Source organism: Poecilia reticulata, chromosome 14, assembly GCF_904066995.2.
Source record: "Poecilia reticulata chromosome 14, P_reticulata-male-v2, whole genome shotgun sequence".
NCBI classification, from domain to species: domain Eukaryota; kingdom Metazoa; phylum Chordata; class Actinopteri; order Cyprinodontiformes; family Poeciliidae; genus Poecilia; species Poecilia reticulata.
In genome coordinates, this window is record NC_088843.1 from 10,097,776 (window position 1) to 10,121,670 (window position 23,895).

Genomic DNA, 23,895 nt, shown 5'->3' on the forward strand with positions numbered 1-23,895 from the left:
GTTCATTTAGTAATCTTCCAAAAAGAACAGGGCAACATTAAATTAAATACAAGCAGCTGTTCTGGCTCACATAATGCTTTTATTCTTTTCTCAATAAGCTCTAATTTAATCCTTTTTTTTCTTTGAATTGAGGAAACGAATGAGAAATTACAAAATTATTGTTTTTACAGCACAAAGTCTTCATGACTACCATCAGATGTTCTTTACATGTCAGCATGTTTCTCTTCTAAAGGCCCTGGGAACATTTTAAAGTCTAAAACAAAACTATTTAAAATAAAAATCTAGTGGGTTCCTATTGAGCCTTTCAGCTAGATAATGACCTAAAGCATCTGAGCGTAGAAAAGGATCAGCGTTCTTCCAACGTGGTTTTTTCATGTTAAAACCTAAAAACGTAAAGCAAAGATGAGGAATTAGAAGTAAAATCTCGTGTTTTTAGGTTTTTGTGACCCTGAGAAGCTGGACAGGAAGAACGGTATCGACCCAGACCCGGGAGTCGCACAGAGAGAAGCTGGCCTTGCTCTACTACTGACTCACTTCAGTAAAAACGTTTATTCATTAACTTTAGCTTGTTTATTAGACATCAGCAGCCTAATCACTAAAATATTTCAGATTCTTTTCAAGCTTTTTTTTTTTTTTTGCATGATATCAAGCAAAACAAACACCTGCAGGTTTCTGCTTCCTCTAACTGAGCCAGACTGATAACATTCAGAGCACAGTGCATTCCTCTGAAGCTCACCAAATCTGTTTTCTCCATTTCTGCCTGAACCGAGAGTTTGGTTTCAGCCAGAGATGCAGAACTGGCTGAAATAAACCCTCGACTCTGCATAACGTTTCAGATGAAACAGACAGTAAGCAGCTGAAATACTTGGAACGTGACATTCATTCCTATTTTTCATAAAGTTTTACCAAACTGTTTTATTTTTGACCCCCCTAAGTTTATTTCTTGACAGAAATTTCATCAATTACCGTATTTTCCGCACTATAAGGCGCACCTAAAAACCTTAAATTTCCTCAAAAGCCGACAGTGCGCCTTATAATCCGGTGCGCCTCATATATGGACCAATATTGAGCCACAACAGGTCTAGAAACTACGGTAAGCAGCCGCTGACTTCATTTTCCCCCGTAGAAGAAGAAGTGCGCGGTGCATGCTGGGATAGTTGTTAGAACGCTGGTTTGTTAATAAAGTTTGATAATACATTTAAAGCCAGGGGGGGCGGGGCAGGGGGAGAGAGACGGAGACTGCAGCGGCAGCATGTCGGTTGGTCTGTGTTACCCAGAAAGCAGTTGGACACAATATCGCAACACCGTGAGTGAAACAATGACTGGGGCAGCCTACTATATAAAGTACTCGGGGACCATTTCTTTTCACATGTGGATGTATAATAATAGAGTACGGAACAAATTCGCAACCCAAAATGAAGCGTCTATTCTATGCGCCTTATAATGTGGTGCGCCTTATATATGAAAGGAAGTTTTAAATTAGGCCATTCATTGAAGGTGCGCCTTACAGTGCGGGAAATACGGTAGTTTTTTGTACATTTTTAATATTCACTAAAAACAGCTTTATTGTCCAGAATAAAATAAAAAAATATATATCTTACAAAAGCCCAAATCCAAAAAATAACTGATATGATTGAGAAAAAAGGTGGAAAAAACCGTAACTATCTTCAACAGATCGTCTATTATGCAACAAGTGGGAGAAAGTGGGACAAGTGGGAGAAAGTGTTCAGGACATTTGAAAAGTACAGGACACAAGAATTAGCAACCAGTAAAAGGTTATTTTATGTAAATTTAAACCATTTCCTTCAGCATGACCCACGGAAAGGTCAGTTCAGTAAATCCATCATTTTACCAAAATGAAAACGTGTGTGCTGGCTCTATGTTGTTAAAAAAAAGAAAGAAAGTAAAAGCTTTGTAGAAAATACTAACTGAATATGATAATATGTACTTACTGAACCTGAAGCATTATTGCTGCCTTCCAAAACGCGCTGGAGTTCACTGACAACTGAACTTTGTTTCATTTAAAGTGTAAAACACAGAAAACACACTCTTTCTACTTAAATTGACATAACTGACTTACCCTTTTGTTGTGAATGTTTTAGTGAAATCCTAAAAGTGTTTACATCCCCACCAACACATTTCTGAGTCGGAACATTTGTTATGTTTCTGTAAACGAGTGGAAACATAAATATTACATCTGGGCAGCTGGAGTCAGTGGGAACAATGGTCATCTTTTATTCAGAAGGCCAGGATTGTTTTCCCGACCCAATATGGTGCAAATATGTCATAATATTTTAATTACAAAAGTTAGTTAAATAAGGAATACACAGTTCCTTTCACAAGTGTTCATACTGCTTGAACCTTTTCAGAGTTTGTGGCGTTACGACTACAAACTACGTTTTAAGGTTTTATGTGAAAAGAAAATGCAAGTTGTGCTAATATATGAAGAAAGTTAAAGAGAAACACATTCTCCCAACCAAGCCTGAAAACTCGTTTCGTTTCCAGGTGTTGGACTGAAAACAGTGAGTTTTCAGAAGAACGCTCTGAGAGACTTTATTAGTTTTTAACCCAACCCTGCTTTAAAGTCCTAATGTTACACGCCGACCATTAAGTAGCTGACTTCTGAAATGAATTAGTTGCACTGAATTTTATTTAGAGGCATCAAAGTAAAGGAGGTAGAACATAAATGCATCTCACTTTTATTAATTTTAAAACTATGCGTCATTTTCTTCCATTTTAAAATCATGCAATATTTTGTATTGGTTTATCACATGAACGATATGTAACGTGACAGATGTGGAAAAAGCTCAAGGTCGACTAATACTTTTTCAAAACTATCAGTAAAATCTTAAAATGTGACTAAGTGGCTTACATTCAAATACAGATTCTGAACACCATACTACATGTTTGTTTCCGTAAGTTACAAACTAACTTGGAAGCAGGTTCGGACGATTCCGATTGTTCAAAATAGAGAGTACTTCCAAACATTTCAATTCAAGCCTTTAATAAAATCTGAATTTAAGTCAGTGCTTGTCCTCTTGGACCCAGGATTCAAAGTGCCAAAAGTTTTTCCTCAGGTGAGCCACCAGGACTCTGAAATGGACAGTGCAGAACCACGGCGGTGTGTCCGGCGCTGTCTGTGCCGGGACGCCACGCGCGCTCACGGCAAACAGAAAACATCTGTGATGCCGACACTTACAAGCCTCACTGTGACTGGGATCCCCAGTGCCATCGGAGCAGCAGATGAAGCATATGTGCTGAGAAAACGATGACTCCCTCACTGCCTAACAGCATCGTAGACAAACAGGTTTTGCTACATGATTCATCCTTTGCATGAGGAATGAGGTTGGACAATGTGAGAAAAAAACACACACACACACACACACACACGCAGATAGAGAGAGAGAAGCAGGCAGCCGACTGATAAGCACATCTGAGATCTACAAGCTCCCACATCTAATAAACCACTCTTCATACTATCCTTAGGTGTTGTCTCTTTGCCAGGTAAGGGATTATTTTTGCGATCAGACAGGGTAATGAAATCCAGAGCAGATTGTAGCTGCTGCTGTCAAACTAAGGGCACAGACATATTCTGCAATTTCCTTACAGCTGGATTTTTCTTAGAGCAAGACAAACCAAGCTGAGAGAGCACCTGGGAATTTACCCAATTTGTGACAAAACAAGAAAAAAATCTGCTGTCCGGAATTACAGACCACTGTTCTCTGTTGCTTTTTGAAAATTAAAACTGAAATGAAGGTGAGGTTCTCATTTTAGGCAAGTAAACACAGAAATAAAAAAAAAATCTCACTTTATATGGGCAATGAAGCGGAAAAAAGTTTTAAGTGACATCAAAAATAAGCCTTGAGCTTTAAAAAGGATTCGTCATTACAAAGCCACTACCTCCCATTAGGATGTAAACACATCCTAACATATATGTTTTTCTTAGTGTGAGCACAGAGAGCTTGGAGGTAATTTATCTTAAAATGAATCTCTACATTTAGTCTCTTCTCTAATGTGTTTTTCCTTAATGTGTCCCCAAAGTCTGCACATCTGCTGAGTCCCATTTAATTCCCCAGATGGATTCACGACGAGTCTGCAGCACCGTCTCAGCCTCTGCTCACAGCTGAGGGAACGAAATCCCGTACGAACAAAAAACTACATCTATAAAAAACTATATATAACCTGTATCTGATTTTAGAACAGGACCTGCATGTTGTTCATGTCAGAATTACAAACGTTTCCAGATTCAGTGTTTATTAAGATCATTATGCTGTTTTCTGCTAGAGAAATGTAAAAGTTCAACACAGATTTAAGGTTTACAGATCTGGAAAACATGAAGAAACCCCACTGAAAACCTCCCGGTTATTCCACCAAATATTGATTTCTGAACTCTTCCTGAGTTAAAACATTAATTTTGTTGTTTCTAAATGAATATGAACTTGCTTTCTTTGCCCTTATTTGAGATCTGAAAGCACTGCATCTTTTTCCTTATTTTCACCATTTCTCATTTTCTGCAAATAAATACTAAATTTTTGCTTGAAATTTCGGTGAAATGTCGTGAATAAAAAAAACAACGTTAATTTTACTCAAACATAAACCTATAAAGAGTAAAATCAGAGAAACTGATCATATTAAGCTTCCCAAACTGAATGTTGTTATAAATATTTTAGAGATGTCTTATGAAAATAATTGGCAAATGGGTGGATTTTTTGTGAATAATTTGTTATTATAACCCACAAAAACATCCATAAGTTGGTGAATCCATAAATACTGACCCACTGTAAAGTCATAATAGTTCTGAGTAGCTTTACCTGCTCATACACCAAAACGTTAAAATGTATTTGATTTTTTTACTAAAACAATTTAAAAAGTGCAAAAAATACTCAGTCTGATTGATGCTTCACTATAATCAGCAGCTGGTTTTCAAATGAATTTCTATCATCAGTGCAACAACATCAAGAAAAACAAAGGACAAAACATGAACCAATTGCTCACAAGCTCATTTTATTTTCTACTAAAACACACATCCCATGCAGGTTTTTAATCACTTTTCACAACAGCGAAGAGAAACACAACGAAACGGCCTGGAGGCCTTTTGCCTCACGACGATAGGCAAATGAGATGTTAAAGTCGGTACAGTATTTTGTTTTGTGCAAATTCTGAGTGGCTTCTACGAACAAGTGAGTCTCCGTCTGCTGTCACGAGTTTTTACTGCAGAGAGCCGAGCTTATTGAATCACAGTCCTGCACATATTTACAAATTCAGTCTGGGAAAGAAAAAAAAGGCCTGTTCACAAAATCACGTTTGATGTGCAAGGAATAAATAAAGTATTGCTTTAGAAATAAATATTAAAGCTCAATGAATTTATTTTTATCTGGTGTGATCAGATGAAATTAGCATATTAGAAACGGTTTCAAATAATAAAAGTAGAACCGTTTAGCCAGTCGCCACAGATGCAAATAAAAGCAGTGTTTACATTTTGGCAAAAAAATAAAAAATGGTACCGTTGAGATTTTTGCTGTTTGGCAACATCATAAATAAGCAGCACTTAATTCTTCTATGTCAAATTTAGAGACATGGAAGTTTTTCCCTGTCAGTCGTGACCATAAATAATCCCAGCTGAAGGCAGTTCGTCGTCAAGAATAACAACTATAACTTTTAAATAATGGTTGGAATTACATTTTAGCCTGGATCACAGTAATAACTACAATAAGCTGGCAAATAAAATTATTTTTTAAGATTTATTCTAATGAATGACAGTCAAATTGTTGGCATTTCACCCAGATTGAACTGAATTGTTGCTGTGAATAATTTTCCAGAATAAAAATTACCCATAACTATAATCACATTTGGCCATCACAGTACTGAGGGCCTCTGAAGTTGATCCAATCTCTTCTTTTAACAATCTCCAGATTATCAATATGATGTCAGCGCTAATAAAAAATATAAGTAAAATTCCTCACTGCTCTCATTCTGGTTGGTAGATTCTCCCAATTCCTCTAGTCAAGTTATGTTTTGGGCCCTTAAAGAGGCTGTAAAAAAGCATGCAGGATGTTCAATAGCTCACATTTGACGGATCAATCCTGTCAGTTTCTGTTGTGGGAAATTATTCTCTACCGTTTTATACTTTCACACCATCCCAGTATATCTGATGTGATTTTAAATAAATAAACCATCCTACATATACACCTAGAATTAACTTTCAAGACTTTTTACACGTCTTTTAAGAGGCGTACTAATAAATATTGAGAAAGCTTTAAATATCTGATTTCAGACCAAACTGTAGTAGTTACATTTTCTAACCACTCACATATCCAGTTTCTACTAACCCATGTTAAGTGCAACTGTGAGCCAATTTTGACCACGACAGTCTTTAACTCACATGTAAACAGTCTATTATTCCAGTGCGGTGCAGCTAAAACTATAAAATATACGTTATCATTTTGATGTACAAAGATAAATAATCCATCCATTTCTTTCTGATCAGGTAAATAATTGTAAATCCTTTCTTCACAGTGGAAGTGCAACACCTAAAAAAATGAATTTCAGCAGTTCTTCACTGGATCCATGTAAAAATCCATGACGGTTTCAAACGCTTAAAGGGCAGATATCATATTTTATGAGAAAAATAATTATCGCATGTTATTGTTTTAAAGCAGATAAAAAAAACCATTTAACAGCGCTGTAGTTGTACGTCTTAAAAACAGAAAGTGAATACAATAGATGGATGATTACGTGTAATCCGTTTGTTTCATGCACACAAAACTCATGGTGAGTGCAGTTGTTTGTGAGCATAAAGTTTATCAGATAAAAAAGTGCTTTTTACTTCTTAGTTGTCCTCTGACAGAGCAAAACTTCTACTGATTTAGAGAAAAACAGCTCTCTCTCTCTCTCTAAGCTGTTGATCTGCATTTTCAGTCAATAATCAGCTTAAGCTCACAACGCTTTTTTTTTCTGTGAGCTAAATGAACACGAGTCTCACTGCAGCGTCAGACTGAGTGTCTATCAGTAGCTTAACTTCCCCTCCCTCTGCCACATGTCTTTAGGGACAGAGCAACTGCTAACTGTAGTGATTATTCACTACCATGGAGTATTGGAAATACAACACAAAGCACTTAAATCCATGCTTAGGGTGCTGGTTTATTAGGTTTCCTAGCTCTCCCAGATTATCTGGAATATACATCTTTCCTTTATAAAATGAAATTCAAGCTGGTAGCCATTTTGTTAATCAATAACTTTCAGTTGTGTTTTCACAGCTGCCAAGTGATCAGCATCTTCCCTGGGGAGTTTTTTTTTTTTTTTTTTTCAAATATTTCCTTAAAGAACATAAAAATTATATCTCATGGGCTAAAAGCCGGAACATAATTGGAAAGAAAAAAATAGTGTAAAAAAGATGACATATGCTCTTTACAGCTTCATTATACTTAAACAATCGTACAAAGGCGTACCTCATTTTCCGAGTGACAATCTAAAATAAGACTGATCCTAAGAGCTCAGCTGAATGAGCTGCTTCAATAAAAAAATTTATAAAAAAAAAAAAAACAACAACTCACATATGTGGTTCAGCATGTTTGGTCTCTTCAGTAATGAACTGCATGTCAGATGCACATGTTCACCTCCCCTGTCCTATTTTATTGACAGCTATAGTATGACCCTCCCTGTGACCTTCACAGGCAATCCACTGACGACGCTGCTGCACAGCTTCCATATAAAACAATACAGCAGAAGGCATATGTGAATTAGAGTATACTAAATGTAAAGGAGAGGACTGGATGGAGGGAAATCTGCGGACTAGTTTGCAAGGCCCCCTATGATCTTCATAAGAAAATAAAGAGGTAGGCTAACTTTGCTGAGAAGAAAAAGTGACACTTCAATAAGATGCTGGAACGGCTTTGAAGTGCTCATCAAACATGCCACACACAATACCAGCTTTAAAAATGACACAGCAAACACAGCATGCGTAAATGAACCACAAAACCTATTAAAAACAACCCTATGCTGTTGCATAATTATAATAAGACTTACTTCACTCAAGGAGACCAGAAAGCACATGACTCATGCATGCATCACCATCTCCAGAACGTAAAACAGCAGTAAACACAGATGAATGTTACAGCACGGCACGTCAGGGGTGTTTTGATTAGATTTCTTCTAGTGGTGGGATAATATAAGGAGATCTCTGTCAATAACGGCCCAAATTCAGACCATCTTCTTCTCTTTCTTATCACCTGTCTGCATGACATCGTTGAGGGAAAAGGTCATGAAGGCAATTTGCTCCAGTTCGCTTTCCTTCCCGCACTCCAACAGGCAGGAGAACTGATCCTTGTCCACATTGTAGGCCAGGTCCGAGTAACCGCTCGGCCCCCTGTGGATGATCCTGGGCCGGTCCCACCCGGACGAATGCAAGGGGGATCGGTTCAAGTACACGCCCATGTCCCGCCGGTCGGACTTGTTGGTCGGGTGCATGAACAGGAGCCAGGTTTGAGTGTCTGGTGAGAGGAGTGACGTGCCACAGGCCTTGCTCTCGGCGTCGTCGTTGGGAACGAATTCGGGCGCGGGGAAGCCGATGACGCTGCCCTGGCAACCCGAGGGCTGCTCGACGAGCTCCCTGGCCATGTGGGGCTTATCGAAGTAGACGCCGCTGTTTTCGCTCAGGGCTTCACACCTGTGGCCGCCTGTGTGCCGGGCGTTGCAGTAAAGGTGGCTCCTTCCCTCGTGGTCGATGATCTCCGCCATTTCGCATTCGCATGACTTCTTTTGAAGCATCTTCCCGATACGCCACGTCTGTCCAAAGTCCTCGCTGTATATCGACAGCGCGCGTGGGTACACTGTACAAGGAAGTGGGTAGGAACAGCATCTGTACGGGATGTAGTAGGCGTACGCAGGAACGATCAGCCTGCCGTTCTCCAACTGAACGCCGTGGCCAGGCCCGACCGCGAAAGTGGCCCATTTGTGTATGGCTTCCCCGATCACACTCTCTGTAAGGTCCATCGCCTGGCTCCAGGTTTGCCCGTCGTCACTGCTGCTCACGCGGCAAAGACGGGCTTTGTTCTTACCTGTCACGATCTGCTTTATTTCTGTGGTGTTTTCCCAAATGCAGATGAAAAAGAGGAAGAGCGTCTTGCTGTTTTTCTCATACACAGGGCAGGGATTCATTGTGCGGTGGTTTGGCAGAAATGCATTCGAAATCTCCTGACTCGACGACCACTGAAGAAGAAGAAGAAATCAACTTTTATTAGCAGATTTATGCATATGAAAGAAACCAAAATCATAAGTCCAGGTTGCCAGAAGTCATTTATGAGACATGTGGAAGAAAGTGCTCAGAAATGACCAAAACTGAACTATCTACAATCAACATGCAAACCAGTATTGTGTGGCAGAAATCTGACATTGAACATTGGCTTAGACACATCGTCCCCACAGTGGCAAACGATGGAACCAGCATCGCGCTTTAGAGATGCTTTCTTTAGCAGAGAAACAGCAGAGCTAGAGTTGATGGGAAGATGGAAATAAATAGGATAAATTGTGCTAAGATGAGGCAAAAGACTCATCTGCTGGAGGTTCACCTTTCAGCAGACAGACATTACACTAGGATAATCTTGATCAAATCTTATTGACATGTTAGAATGACCTAGTCAAAGTCCACACCTCATTCCAAAGCTGAGATTTTCTAGCAAGATTTGAGCCTTTCTGTCCTCCAAACAATCTGAATCTGAGCTATATAATTTGAAAACCTTTTTTATTATTTTCCTGTTGGTCTATCACACTGAATCATTTAAAGTTTGTTTTTGCAACGAAACATGAGAGAAAAGACGTGATGCGTATGAATACAAAGGTGTAACAACCTGAACAGATCCATCCTCTTGTAGCAATCCTCTTCTCATAACCAGACGTTTGGCGTCGTGGTCATGAAAGGAGGTTCTTTTCTCTGCAAAGGCGAGGAATGTGTGACAATGCCTCAGGTAGAGCAGAGCTGGAATCCTGTATGTGATCCCACATGATTCCCTCTCAAACAAAGTTGTTTTAGGGGGCTCCTCGACGCTCACACCTTTCGATGATTTGTTCCCCATGGCGAATGAGAGTTCCTGCAACAGAAATGTTTCACACACACACCAGTCCTTTAAAATCTTGCAGCAACAACCTTTGACAGAAGCTCAGCCTCGCAGGAAGAGTTCACACTCCAGTGCTTCCTCCTCACGCACACACACGCCGCAGAGCGTAAACACCGAGCAGGCAACGGAGCCCTTACCTTCACCTGTCGCTCTTGACCTGCCTCTAGCCTCGGCTCGGCGTTACAAAGTCCATTTGGCTGCGAAACCAGGAACCTCTGATGTTCACGACAGTGATGCTGGAGGTTCATGCAGAAACGAAGACGGTAACGAAGCGAGAAGCACATTGACACTCACTTCCGGGATTGCTCTGAATGTGACGTCGAGTTTTCGCGTGAGGTTTTCGGTTTGTGTTTATTTTGTTAACGCAGTGGAGGCGACGTTTAAGCGTTGCTAACAATGACAACAACAATTGAAGCCACCTGGTTGGGAAAAAAACAGTAACGAGGAAATACATTTTACATTTACTAATCAAATATCTGCTGCACATACTCGCTTTCCGTTAAATTGATGTGGCAGGGTAGCATCTTAACAATTTAGCTACTCTTTGATGAGTCTTTCTTCCGCATCTGAACCTCTTTTGCTACCGCCACCTGCTGGATGAGAGGACACATTCTCTCGTTTCAGTCTGTTGCTAGGATACAGAGCGCTACACCACTCAGCATAAGCTATACCGAGACATCCGGTAGCTTTAAAAACAGGCGTAAAAAGTTTTTGACGACAGGAAAACGTGAAGTCTTTACCTAACACATTTTCTACAGCCAGGAAACCACAAAAAGGAAGGACAGAAAGTAAGGTAATTAAGTCATATTAATTAGCGGCTCGAAAGCAACACAATGTTTTGGATTTTATGTTTATATGGCTCTGCAGTTTGCTAAGAAAACAGGGAAAACAAGGACAGGATCTGGATTTTCTTAAATGAAGAGAAGGAACACAAAAGACCAGAGCAACAGAAGAACAAGAACGTACAGAAAAGGATGAAGAAGACTCACAGGAAAGGTGAAAACAAGGAGATTCTTTTTTTCCCCATCTATTTTAAAAACTGCTATGATGACCAGAGTATGCTGCACACATTCTGTCTAGCATTCAAATAAACAAATGAGAAAATAGCAATGTCATGTGACTGCACAGTGGTGCAGTTGGGTGTTTGCCTTGGAGCAAGAAGGACAACATTCAGTAGGCTTAAAAGATCTTAAAAAGCAACACATTACGTCTCAGTCTAAAGATAAAATTTTACATCTTTCAGTGAGGAAAAGATTACAAGGCCATGTCTGAGGTTTTAGCAAGGGTGTAACAGTGACCCGTCCAGAAGGTCAAAAAGAACCCAGTAATTGTTGAATGGTTGCGATTCAACAATAACAATAAGCAAGAGACTGGGGGGAAATGGTATCTGTGGGAGAGTTTCAAGACAAAAACCACCAATACAAACCATATAAAAGCTTGTCACATATTTCCAAAGAACATCTTGATGTTGATCCCTAAGAACTTTGAGAAAATATTGATGATACGGCCTAAATAAGTTGCCACTTTGACTGAAATGACCTTAAACTTAAGCACAATTATGTGTTGAAGGGACTATGTAGCAGAACAATGGTGTGAAGTACAGCAGCAAATCGACCTCTTAATGAACCCAGAGTGAAAGCTTTGGTGTGGCTTAGTCAAAGTCAAGATCAAGTGTGGCTCATTTTAAGTAATCTCTTGGACCAAAAGTCCTCCTCAGCAAAATGAAACACTTGTTACCAATTTTCACAAAAAGCTGATGGCATCCGTTATAATGACTATGGAGCCGTAGTTTTGAACCTATCAATTACATTGGAAACATTTAAAGCTGCTTTTTGTATTCACTCAGGTTATCTCTGTCACCTAATATCAACAACTATTTGATGATTTCAAACAAGGTGTAGGACTTCTGTCAGTACAAAAAACATCCACCAGCCTGGATCAGAAAATGTTTCTCAGTAATTTTTAAAGGTTCAACAAAAATATTTTGATGTTGTTAGGAGGAATAAAAGGCTGTTCAGAGTCACTTCCAATATGTTATCGACTAATTTTACAGTGTTTTTGCACAAACATTTTTATTCTTAATGTTGCATAGATCCAAATTTTTGGAAAAAAAAAAAACTATCTGCATCTAAGTTTTGTTTTTTGTTTTTTCTCCAACTTGTAGAAGCCATTTATGGGCTTATCACATACAGACAACCAGCGCAGCAGAAGAACAAGAGCAAGCAGATATTGATGAAAACGCCTCAAACGAAAGGCGCAAAAAAGGACGCTGATGCTCCAGCTCCGACCACATTAGATGGACACTTATTGGTGAGAAACAGTAGCACGTCGCTGTTTAGATCATTTAAAATCGCTGCACTGACCGTAGTTAGTTATTTGTCTGCAGCTCCAGTTACACTCTGTAGTTAAGCCGTCCCACCTCTGCTCCGTCGACATCAGTGAGCAAAATCTGACTTCTGTAAGATTTTTATTTTTTTTTACACTTTGCATTTGATCTTCTGTTAGTGACGGCGACTAAACAATCCTCTGAACTTACACAGGTTGAGCCAGAAGAGCTGAGGGACTTTGTAAATGTAGCCTACGTCGATGCATCTGAAAACTTCCTCTCTTTAGGTGACTCATTTCACACTGATTCATCTTCAGGTTGATTTTCTTCCTTTTCTGTTTGCCGTCTAAAACCCGGTCGTCCTCTGCAGGATCATTCGGCTGCTTCACGTCTTTGAGAGAACTCGATCTGACTTTCAATAGAATCAAAAACATGGATTTTGATGTTGCTGACTTCCCTCATTTAGAGGTGAGATCGCCTTAAATGCAATCTAGAGATGTGGAAAAATAATCATTGATTGTAAAAGTATTCAAGTCATTTCGACTTCTTCACATTTTGTATTGATACAACCACAAACTCCAATTTATTGTAATAGATGAACATGAATTTGTGCATAATGACTTTTTTTTTTTTACTTGTATGCAAAATGCGACGTGTGGTGAAAAATAAACTACACATAACCCTGAAAAAAGTGAAAAATGACAGCATCATCCTGTACAAATGCCTTTTTCTCAACAGGCCTAGTCAAAGTCCAGAACTAAATCTAATTGAGGATCTTGATAAATAAATTTTTCAGATGCTCATCTGAAAATAGCTCAGAGTTTGAGCTATTTTTGACACAATTCAGTGTCTACACGGTCAAAGCTGGTAGGGAAATACTAAAAATAAAGAACTACACTGATCGAAGGTTGTGGTTCTGAAGAAACAAACCGAGAAGGTTTTAGGATGTGAATATTCCTAATGCAATGTGCTTTAATTCCTACAGGTCTTAAATTTGTCCTTCAACCGCTTATCAGCCGAGGTTTTACTCCACTTAGGTCAGTTTCCACGTCTTAAAACTCTTCATCTGACTGGAAATCAGCTCAAGAGTCTTCCTCCCAATTTTGGTCCCACACACAGCGACCAGCCTGACATGTAAGAACATCAGAAACAACAAAGTCTACTTATAATATCGAAATGTTTCTGTTTTAATTTGATCACCTGGTGAATTTGCTGATTTTTTACTGACTGCACACTGACATCCTTTTATGCCAAAAAATCTAAAAATAAATCCACTCCAGCAGTATTTTTCAACCCCACACACTGAACACACCAGTAAATTGGCCACAACCTCTGAAGTAGTTTTAAGTCTGACCAAAAGGTGGCGCACAAGTGCACCAAATTTCTATTTCGACTCTGATGCGCTTTGAAACTGCTCAGAGTTGACACTACCAACCTTCTTGCCTACATTATTTAAATTTACTGTTTATTGTTAGTGTGGGCATAAATAAATCTTACAAATGAAACAAATTGTGAACATTTTCCGTTTTGCTTTTGTGCTTGCAGGCTGTCTGAAGAGGGAGCCAAACCGTTTGAGGCTCTTGAAGTCCTGATGCTTGACGAAAACAGACTGACCTCCAGTGTCTTCTACAGCCTTACCAACCTGAAGAGGTTCAGTGTTTGTTATTTTATACCTGATGCAAACTCCTCTTGTCATCTACTGATGTTGGTGAACATTGTGCACAGGCTGAAGCATCTAAACCTGGAGGATAACTGTATCACAGAAATACCTTGTAAGGAAGTGATGGAGAGTTCAGAACCAGCTTTGAGGGAAGACAAAGAGGAAGGTAAAGAGTGCAATTCTCAATCCATGAGATTAGGAGATTGATTTTTATCATTATCATCATCATCTGCTTTATGACTGAGGAGGATAAACACAATCCTTCATCTAGTTTTCTTTTGTTTTTTACGTCGTAGCTAATTTCTTGTAGGCATTTCCTGAGCTGTGAAGATCACTGGCATGTTCTCTTGTCTTTCACATTTTGGAGAGTGCTTATGAGGGATGGGCCTTTGTGTTGCTTTGCATTTACAGGAAACCAGGGAGTTTGAGATAACTACACCGTAAAAAAACAACAACAAAAAAATGTTTCTAATTCACGGTAAAATACCGGCAGAATTTTACCACATTAAAATTCTGGCAAGTTACTCAACCCATAACTTAAATATGTAACAAACAAATTACAAAAGTTATTTTCATTGCAACACGTCTCAAGCTATTTTGAAATATCAATGGAGCGCACCTTGGACACATCACCAGTCAATCACACAAAAACAACAAAACATAAAGCGTGGATGGTGCTGAATCATTAAAATAAATCTGAAAAATCTCACGATGTCTCCCTTTTTAGACGCTGAGTCTAAAATCGACCACCACATTCAGATGATGAAGATGCTTCAGGCGCTCAGAGAGGACGGCTGCAGGCGTCCCGGTGTGTTTCTGCCTGAGCTTCAGTGCCTCAATCTGGCCGACAACAAGGTGAGCGGCGTGTCGGCGCTTCAAACCATCTCTGGTCGTCGGCCACAACTCATCAGCATTCTGCCGTCAGATCCCCTCAGAGGAAGCCGTGGTTGCTGCTGCTCTTTTCCCAAAGCTCTGCGAATTGGATATTGGCTGCAACCCTCTGACCGCACAGAGCGGAAGTATTCCTGCGTTCTGGCAGACAGTTGTCGAAGGCGGTTGTTGGATTGCTCAAATTCACTTTCGTGTTTTTGTTTGAACCCAGGAGAAACGTCTTTGCTGACTTATTTCCTTCAAGACAAGCTTGGAATAAAGATAAAGAGAAAGAAGCATGAAGATTTTGCAAAACTTCCCCCGCAGGTGTGTGTTTATCCAGGACGGGAGGCGGGGTGTGTTCTGTACTGACAGGAACGTTGAATATTTGGATTCATGAAGACAAATTGACTTTTTATTTTTACTTTTCATCGTGTTACAACCACACATTTCAATGCACTGTATTAAAAAATGAAGTTCAAATAAACATCTGAAAAGTGCGGCATACATTTGTGTTCAGGCCGCTTGAGTTTGTGCGTCACAGACGACTGTGGCTGAAATAACACCGTCTCTCCCACCTTTATACAGAAACAACCTTTGTCCGTTTTTCTTTGCATCTCGAGCTTTGCAACAATTTCTCAATTCGATTTAGGTCTGAACTTGGACTAGGCCGTTCTGAGACAATTCACACCATTCCATTACAGCTCTGACTTCATTCAATTTCCAGGGGTTGTCGTCCTTCACTTTGGCCCAAACTGAAGTTTTTTGCAGTCTCTATCACTTCTCTAACTTCTTCCATTGCCTAAATTAAATCCATTCATCTTCCCATCAGTTATGTTTTGTACTCAACAATCCTGTAAATTTGAATTCGGCTGTTGCTGGTACTTTGTGTCTTTGTACTTAATCATGTTTGTAAGAGGGGCTGGATGCAAAACGTGTGACATACTTTCCACATTCATATCTGTCAAGATGTTTTAAAACCATGTTTCAATTTCCCTCCACAACATTTGCTGGAGGATCTTATTAAAACTGAGTAAACTGTACTGCGGTTAATGGCTGAGACATGATTGAGTTTATGGACTATGAGCAGCAGATGCATAATGACTGATTTTCTTTTTCCCACAGAAGCGATTTGAGTCGGACTCGACGTGTGAGAGACCCTTTCGGGGCAACAAAAGTGACCCGAGAACAATACAGCCCGAGGACAAGAGTGAAAGCAAAAGTCAGGAAAACGCAAAACTCTTCTTCATTACTCAGGTTTGTGCATATTTACTGTTTAAGAGTTCAAATTCTTAAGCTCCCAGTGGGTTATGTCAAATGACTTCCCCTTCTCACATTTTCCTGTTGTGTTAACAGTCAGAAGATGAAGCCAAGCAGCTTCAGCTGGCTTCTCCGTCGACTCAGGACGAATCTGCAGAAGACGGAGCCCATCCGGGGCGACCCATATGCTACGACATAATAATGGATGTAGAACCACTCCCCAACATCGGTGCGCAGGGACGGATACGGTTCTCTCTGCAGCTGTGTGATATCTTGAGAAAACAAAACTCTGACCATGCATTCACCCCCGGAGGGACTCGTCATGTGCCTTTTGCTCTTTTCCTCTCGACAGGAATCCAGACAGCTGTTCAGATGCTGGATCAAACACTGAGGAATCTGAACATCTACAGAGACTCCAAACCCTGGCTTGATAGCATCCAGACGCCATACACAGAAATGAAAAAGAGGGTTTGAGTTTCCTTTTCTTTTCTTTTTGCCACAGATAATCTCTTCACATGCACATCGATGCTTCCAGGCTGCGAAAGAAATACCAACGTGCTGTTCCCTTCTTCTGCTTTTCTGGAGCAGATAAAGGAGCTGCCACCTCTGAGACCAATAATGCAGCCGGTCCAAAGGGTTGAGGAGCTGATCAAGGAAATAAAAGATAGTAGGGCAGCCAAAGTTGTTTCCTTAGGTATGCAGGTCTTCTGAGTTCTCGACATATTTTAGCATCTGTTGCGGTTTAACGTTCACACAACCGCCTCCTGCCAATAAGACGTACTTCCTGCTTTATTGGAAGAAGTGTAAATATATTTTTTTAGCATATGGGGGCAGAAATAACTTACACAGTTCAATCTCACATTATTATCAATGTGTCTTTTCTGTGCAGCCAGCGTTTTGCACAACACAGCAGCAAACAGTAAGGACTACAGGGAAGCTCTGTTTCTGCTGAGGAACATGAAGAAAACACACAGGATGGTCCATGACAGAACAATGGAACAAGAAGCCAGACTGCAGCTTGAACTTCCACATTAATACATGCTTTGTTGATGCAGGAGGTTTTTTTTTTTTATCATTTTTGACCAGATCTGGACCCTGATACCGTTGCTGTGAGTGGAGTGCAGTAAAATTAGTCTCACATCATGGACAAGAAGTCATGTTGAGCTTTTATTTATGTTTGATTTAACAGCAAGTAGATTCTGCTCGGCTAACAAGAGACCCTGAGAACGAAAGCCATAGATTTCATCCAGAGAATCACAGTTTCAGGTTGAGCTGTAGAGAAAATGTGTCTCTGGTTGTGACTTCATCTGCAGAAAATGTATTTATCTTAAGCTGTCTTTTTTCTGACAGTTCGGGGCAGCTGCCTGCACCACATCTGCGATCGCAGTTAATCCTCTAAATGTGCATTATATGCATCGAGCAGAACTCACTTTGGCCAGAGTTGCATTTTTATTTCTCGCAGCGCCAGTTCAACTTGTAAGCTTTGATGCATTTTTCGAATCGTGGCAAAACGGCAAAGGCCTTCCTCCGAGGTCTGCGGACTCCTTCGAGTTGATTCTAATCTGGTATTTGTTATGATTAAAATGTCTTGTTGGTTGTATATTATCCTCTCTAACCTAATTATTTACAACCCGTGTTATCAGGAAGGAGCACCAGCACTTTTGGAGCTGGAAGAGCTCGAGACTTTGAACAGACCTCTGCGCAGCTCGGTATGATTTATGATCCACATTACCGAAGCAATTCCACTTTGGGTTCTGGAAAATTAACAAAGACGCCTTACCACTACAAAAAAACCAAAACCTCATGCGTCTTGTGTTACAACAGCCACTGATTGCAGCTTTCTGAGATTTCCAGTCGTGTTCTGCTCACGCTGTTTGTTCGCTCATTTAATTTCACGGCTCTGTTGCTCATATGATTTCCATTATTTGTCTTCTGAGCAGCTTGCAGATGTGGAATGCACATCCAGCCTCAGCGGGATGAATCAGCTCGCAGCGTCGGGACACTTCAAGTGGGGAGTTTAGCATGTTTACGTTCATTTCGGGGATATTTATCTCCTCCTGTTTGCAATGAATAATAAATGAGCTGCAAACACAAAGTAAACTTTAAGATAAAGTGTCCATCACCCAATCAGGTGCATCAGCTCATCTCAGTTTGGAAAAGTCTCATAAGTTGTCAGTCAAATTCATACGACAAAAAGCTTGAATTTTGTTTTTTTTTTTTACTGAAAACTAAACTAAAAATCTAAGCACTAAGTCTAAAATGATTTATTTAAAGTCTCTATTGTCCTGAAATTACAGAAAAAAGGGACAGAATGGGGACAAATGTTTGAAATTCTCAGCTGTAAACTGTTTATTGAGGATGAGTCAAACTAAAAATGAAAACCTCTCAGCAGTGTTTGTGCCTCTGATTCTGGGAATAAAAAGAAGGTTTATTTGGACTTTTATGACATATTTTAACCCAAGAAGGTTGGTTAAAAGGCAGGGAGAGGGGCACAATCGCTCTCCTGCGGTTTGAGCTCGTTTATTGGTAAATTTACTCTGAATGTGTCATCAAGCCACAGACACCAGGCGCTCCTGTCCACAGGAGGTCCCATTTTTACTCATTTATTTCAACATTTTGATTCGAAAACCACTCAAGAAAAAGCCATTTGCGAAAACGCTCACAAACAAGATGCATTTATTCCCCACACAGTGAGTCCAGCTCATAACACAATCTACAAGACAGACAAGCTGCTGCTCTAAAGCGATAATAACAAAGAATGTAACACTTTAATTCTTGTGTGAAAGCTGCGTTTTACATTCTGCAGTTCTCTTGTGCAAGAGGTCGTTGTACACGTTTATGAGCTTCTCGGTTCTGGCCAGTGATCGGTTCTACAAATGGTTTCATTTTGCGAGCGCACTCCTCGTCTCAAATATACAAAACGCCGCAGCAACCTTCCAGGAATTAAATGTGCCCTCATTAAAATGATGTGGAAAGACACAAAAACCTCCGTTATTTGCACTTTTTGACCCACCCTGTTCAGTGCAAAACAGACACATTTCCATCTTTTTTTTTTTAAAGGTGGGTTTAAGGCAGAAAACCTGAGGAAAAATTATCTTTGAGAATCTAATAAAAATGAATTTTAAAGGAATCTATCAGCACAATGTGTCGACGCTAAGAGTTGACGCATTTCTTTAATGAAGGCCAAAAAGCACAAGATGATCCCCCAAATAATCCTAAGCATTAGTTATCGTTCTCACTGCAATATATCAGCACTTTCAGCTAGAAGACCAAACCCATTAAAAGGACCAGAGAACATATGAAACTCCAATCATGCTGAGCTTATTTAATCCTTCGGAAATGTTTGGAAGTATAAGATGAAATTTCACATATTTCACTCCTGAAGTTGAATCTATGACCTCATTTGTGTATTTTGTGGATTTTTGCAAATGAAATTTAAGCTACTTAATTGCCACTATATCCCCATCTTGCAGAAAACTCTCAGATGGATGGGATTTAATGTCCTCTGATGTAATAAATGAAAACGCACATTGTTTCAGTTTGCGACTGGTTTGTTTGCCACCTTGAGGGGATTTTCCAGTAATGTTCCCGTGTTGCCTACATAAAAGAAAATCTGAAGATTAAAAAAAACTCTTTGGTCGGAGAAAAGAGTAAGCCTGAGCAGTAAATCTTTAAAAGCAGAACAAAGGCCAACGACTTTATGATGCTTTTAAAACTCTTCGCCCTGCACTGCAGCTTCATATTAGACCTCATCTCAAAATGTTTTTACAAAACTAAACCGTTTCTGACTGCATGCATGTCACATGAAACTATTCACGCGTCTAGGACATTTTCATCTTATCAAGGTTTTTATTTTGTCGTGTTTTTGTTCCACTAACGTCTCTAAAGTGAATAAAACTAAAACAAAACTGAAGTCACTGTATTTGAAAACCAGACAACCTAACGGAGCCAAAGTTTAAATTACACCACACAGCGGATGATGGTTTTCAGTGAAGTCAATAAAGTTTTTTATATCCTGCTGGAAAACTCACTTTTCTAACTTGGCTTTTCGTTCAACTTTACTTGTTTATATGTATTTTCTTTTTTTTTCTTTTTTTATCCTGCGTAATACATGTTGCTGGTTGAATTTAATCACTTTGGTCAACTTTTGTTGATTTTTTAGCTGTGCTATAAAAAAAAAAGAAACGTTTCAGTGTAGAATTGGAGAGACTTGAAATGAGATACCAACTGAACGATTGAAGAGTAAAGTGGAAGGCAAATTATTTTTCAAAGCTTTTATTTTCTTTTCTTTGCAAATTATGGTCCTTTGGAGATTTAAGGAAATGAGAACAACAAAGAGGGATACCAACGTTCCTCTGACTGCAGCCACTAAACCGATAAACAACTCAGTTTGGGAAACAACTGACTGATACTTTGCAGTTTTTCATCTGGGGTTCATGCGTCTCCCCGTTTCTCGTAAGCTGCCCCTGGCAGCTACTAATTGGAAAACCACCATTAGTTACAACTGCCAGTCTTTTGGGTTTTAAAGTCTCAGCATGAGGAGATGATATTTTTAAAAGAATTTTGTGCAAACCAGTTCAAGCTCAGTCAGACTGGAGCGGATGCTACATGGAAACAAACAGGCCTCTCCTGAACTTTCTCTACCCCTCTTGACTTTTAGCATGAAGACATGATGAGACAAGTTAATAACTGGAAACACATTTTTATCCGTGCTTCTTTGTGATATAAAAAAAAATCTGGCAGGGGAACTGGAAACTCCATCCGACAGCAAAAACAACAGGGACACAGTGAGGAAAAGCAAAGGTGGCCTGAGCTTCAGGAAGGAACATCTTTAAATGTATTTTCATTTTTTAAACCCCGTGTTACACGTGTAACAGTTGTCGCAGCGATCAAGACTGAGAAAATGTTTGGGTCCGAGTCTCGGACTGAGAGCCGGCAGCTTTCAGAAAAACCCAGCAAGAGGCTCAGACATCAGATTTGGCTCCGGGGAGAAAAGGCTCAAATACCTCATCGACACTCCTCATTACTAAAAGTGCCAAATGAGTTCACCACAGGCTGGACCCACTCATTATGTCTTTTGAGAGACAATTGAACTGTAACGCGCTTATCGTGTCGAGCTGGAAAGGCTTCGGACGCTCTGAATGGAGCCTTTTATGAAGCGCAGGCCAGAACTGTGAAGCCGTTCATCGTAATTCAGCCTCTCGTCCTGTGTGAGGGCAGGAAGGCTGAAATGTCTTAAATATCTGCCCTGCCATTGTGCACGATTTCCTGGAAAGACTCCAACCGTCAGCTAAAAATGATCAGAGCCAGCTCAATTAGCGAGTGGATAAGAAATGGGGAAGTAGAGGGGGGGGGAATCTGCTCTTGATAGATTTCGGAAGTATTTTGATGAAGTATAAACTCAAGGGTTCTGCTGAGCGCCTCTGTCAGCCATGAAAGCAAACACATCTATCAGACTCAATTAACTTAACACAATTTGGCCCTCTTGGAATCAAAAGGCTGCCTGCTTGATTTGAATGCTTCAGTTCCTCTCAACTCCTGGCAAGGAACAACTTGAGCTGAGCATTTTTTTATTTTTATTTTATTTTTTTTTGCATTTGTTTGCAAGATTATGATTGCTGCGAAAACAACGAGAAGCAGAGGAGTAAAAGGAACAGGATCTTTTCCTCGCTCTGCGTGACGCCCTCTGATCGTCTCGCCTTGGACTTAGCATGCAAAAACAAAAGTATGAATTTTACAATATAAGCAGAAATGTATCGCCTCGACTCGAACATTTTCTGCCTTTTCCTCTCTGGATCTGAGCGAGCGGGGTGAGGAACTCATACACACAGTGCTTACAGAGTGCGTGATTTATACCCGCTGACTGCCCCCGGCTGTTTTATTTGCCCGAGCCAAGACTAAGCATGCATAGCTGAATTGGCCCACAGGACGTATTCAAACATTCACGGAATGCCAACTGGAGGGATTTTCTGCAAAAACGACAGATAACAAAACAAATGTGCACATTGTTTACCTTGATGGGGTGCGCTGGGAATTGACACCGAAAGGAGTGAGGTTTTTACATGACTGAAATTAGATTGGTGAAAAAGACAAGCTTGACAGCTGCTGCTTAACAGACATGCTGCTTGTAGACTGTCAACTTTACTTTCAGAGCATTATTGCCAAAATAAACGTGGTGGGTGGCATTTACTTTATGTTCCACATCCTGAGCATTTGTGCATTTACGAAGAGCCGCATCTGTCTTTTCTTGTAAAGTGGAGCAACAGTTTGAATAGAAGAAGGAGAGCTGCCATCGATACAGTTACAGCCAAGCATGATTTAATGTTAGACAATACAGTTTTACCAAGTTGCTCAAAGTCTAAACTGGTATTGTTGTAGATTTAAGGTGTAAAGTTTACCTTCGACCAAACGCCCCCCAAAGGCATCCCAGCGCCCCCCTTTTGTAAAAATGTCCGCCAGCGCCCCCTGTCGTCCTCTGAACGCCCCCTGGGGGGCGGTACCGCCCACGTTGAGAACCGCTACTCTATACAGTCACTCTCTGCATATTTATTTAAACTTTATTTAAACAGCATGATATAACATTTTCATAGTTTTGCGATCGTAACTTGGTAAAACCTTGGAATAATATTACAAAACTTGCCTACTGACCATAACCCGTCTGATCCATGCAAACTGAGTCAAGCTGGCCTGATTAAAAACAAAATAAATGCATTTTTGCTAAGGGAATAGGTCAGAAGTTTTGAAGAGAGTTTGGGTAAAAACGTTTTAAAGGTGTGAACCTTTAACCTGCAGCAGATCACTCTCTTGGCGTCTTCTTTTACAACGAATTCACAATATTTGGTTTCAGAAGCTGAAGCTATAAGGGCAGCGAGACGCGTGAGTGAGGTCACTCCTTTTCTCGTAGTTAAAGTATAAAAGTACTGGCATAGAAAAGTATTAAACAAAGGAATGAAGAAAGTACTGAGAAAAGAAATATCTTTGTCCAAAATAAATCAGTCTTCTAAAGTAAATCACGAAATTTTTATCGTCTCTTGGTTCAATTAAGTTGTCATGATTTATTTTGATTTGTTACTGCAGACTGTGTACACCCTGTTTTTCTGAATCCTAAGTGGACCATTAAAAATCAAACCAGACTCATGACGACTGAACCAAAAAGCTAAACGCACAATAAAGAAATTTCACTTGCACTTCCAAACAAATTTAGACCCTTTTTGACTCACCTGTCATCACTCCAGCTAGATGAATCATCCCCCACGTAGCGCCTATTACAATCAGAAGGAGGCAGATGCTAATGCAACTTAGGTTATGACATCATTTTGTGATTTTTAGCAACTTATAACAATTTACCTTACTGAGGAGATGAAACTGGAGTTGTTTTAAGACACTGGATGTAAAATTATCTTGTCTTCAGCCTCCAGCATCAGCTGAATTTATGCAAAATGTAGATGCGAAGATAGCATCTGCCTGCTCATAGGGAACCTCACTTCAGAAATGCTGATCTTTTCACAAAAGCTAAGAGTTTAGCACTCTCAGCTTAAGTTGTTTTGTTTTGTGCTCACAGTGTTTGGCCAGAGCTCCTTCTCTCTGGGCAGCGAGACGGAGAGATGGCTGCAATCAGTCGGGTCAGAGAGCAAGCACAAGATAATATGAAAGCTCCTTTTTTTTTT

General features: G+C 40.0%; 2 protein-coding genes across 6 annotated transcripts; one reads left to right on the forward strand and one right to left on the reverse strand.

Annotated features, from left to right (window-relative positions):
• Positions 1-4,981: 4,981 nt before the first annotated feature.
• LOC103475841 (sialidase-3) lies at positions 4,982-10,649 on the reverse strand. The gene is made up of 3 exons (XM_017308720.2): positions 10,250-10,649; positions 9,846-10,085; positions 4,982-9,207 (listed from the first exon to the last, which is right to left on the reverse strand). Exons 1-3 carry the CDS (start codon positions 10,394-10,396, stop codon positions 8,200-8,202), a joined length of 1,395 nt encoding a protein of 464 aa, XP_017164209.1. The 5' UTR covers positions 10,397-10,649; the 3' UTR covers positions 4,982-8,199.
• A 95-nt stretch (positions 10,650-10,744) lies between these two features.
• xrra1 (X-ray radiation resistance associated 1) lies at positions 10,745-17,828 on the forward strand. Of its 5 annotated transcripts, none has more exons than XM_008427755.3 (17): positions 10,747-10,905; positions 10,980-11,108; positions 12,277-12,422; positions 12,481-12,570; positions 12,653-12,725; positions 12,809-12,906; positions 13,424-13,572; positions 13,984-14,088; positions 14,164-14,264; positions 14,826-14,953; positions 15,024-15,117; positions 15,201-15,295; positions 16,094-16,225; positions 16,325-16,457; positions 16,581-16,696; positions 16,817-16,922; positions 17,118-17,828. In XM_008427755.3, the coding sequence occupies exons 2-17, from the start codon at positions 11,087-11,089 to the stop codon at positions 17,261-17,263; spliced, it is 1,734 nt and encodes a 577-aa protein (XP_008425977.2). In that variant the 5' UTR covers positions 10,747-10,905; positions 10,980-11,086; the 3' UTR covers positions 17,264-17,828. The 5 variants fall into 5 exon arrangements, with proteins under 5 accessions (XP_081471469.1, XP_081471468.1, XP_008425977.2 ...); XM_017308719.2 differs by having other exon boundaries at positions 10,747-10,900; XM_081615341.1 differs by having other exon boundaries at positions 10,749-10,905; positions 12,499-12,570.
• Positions 17,829-23,895: the final 6,067 nt, after the last annotated feature.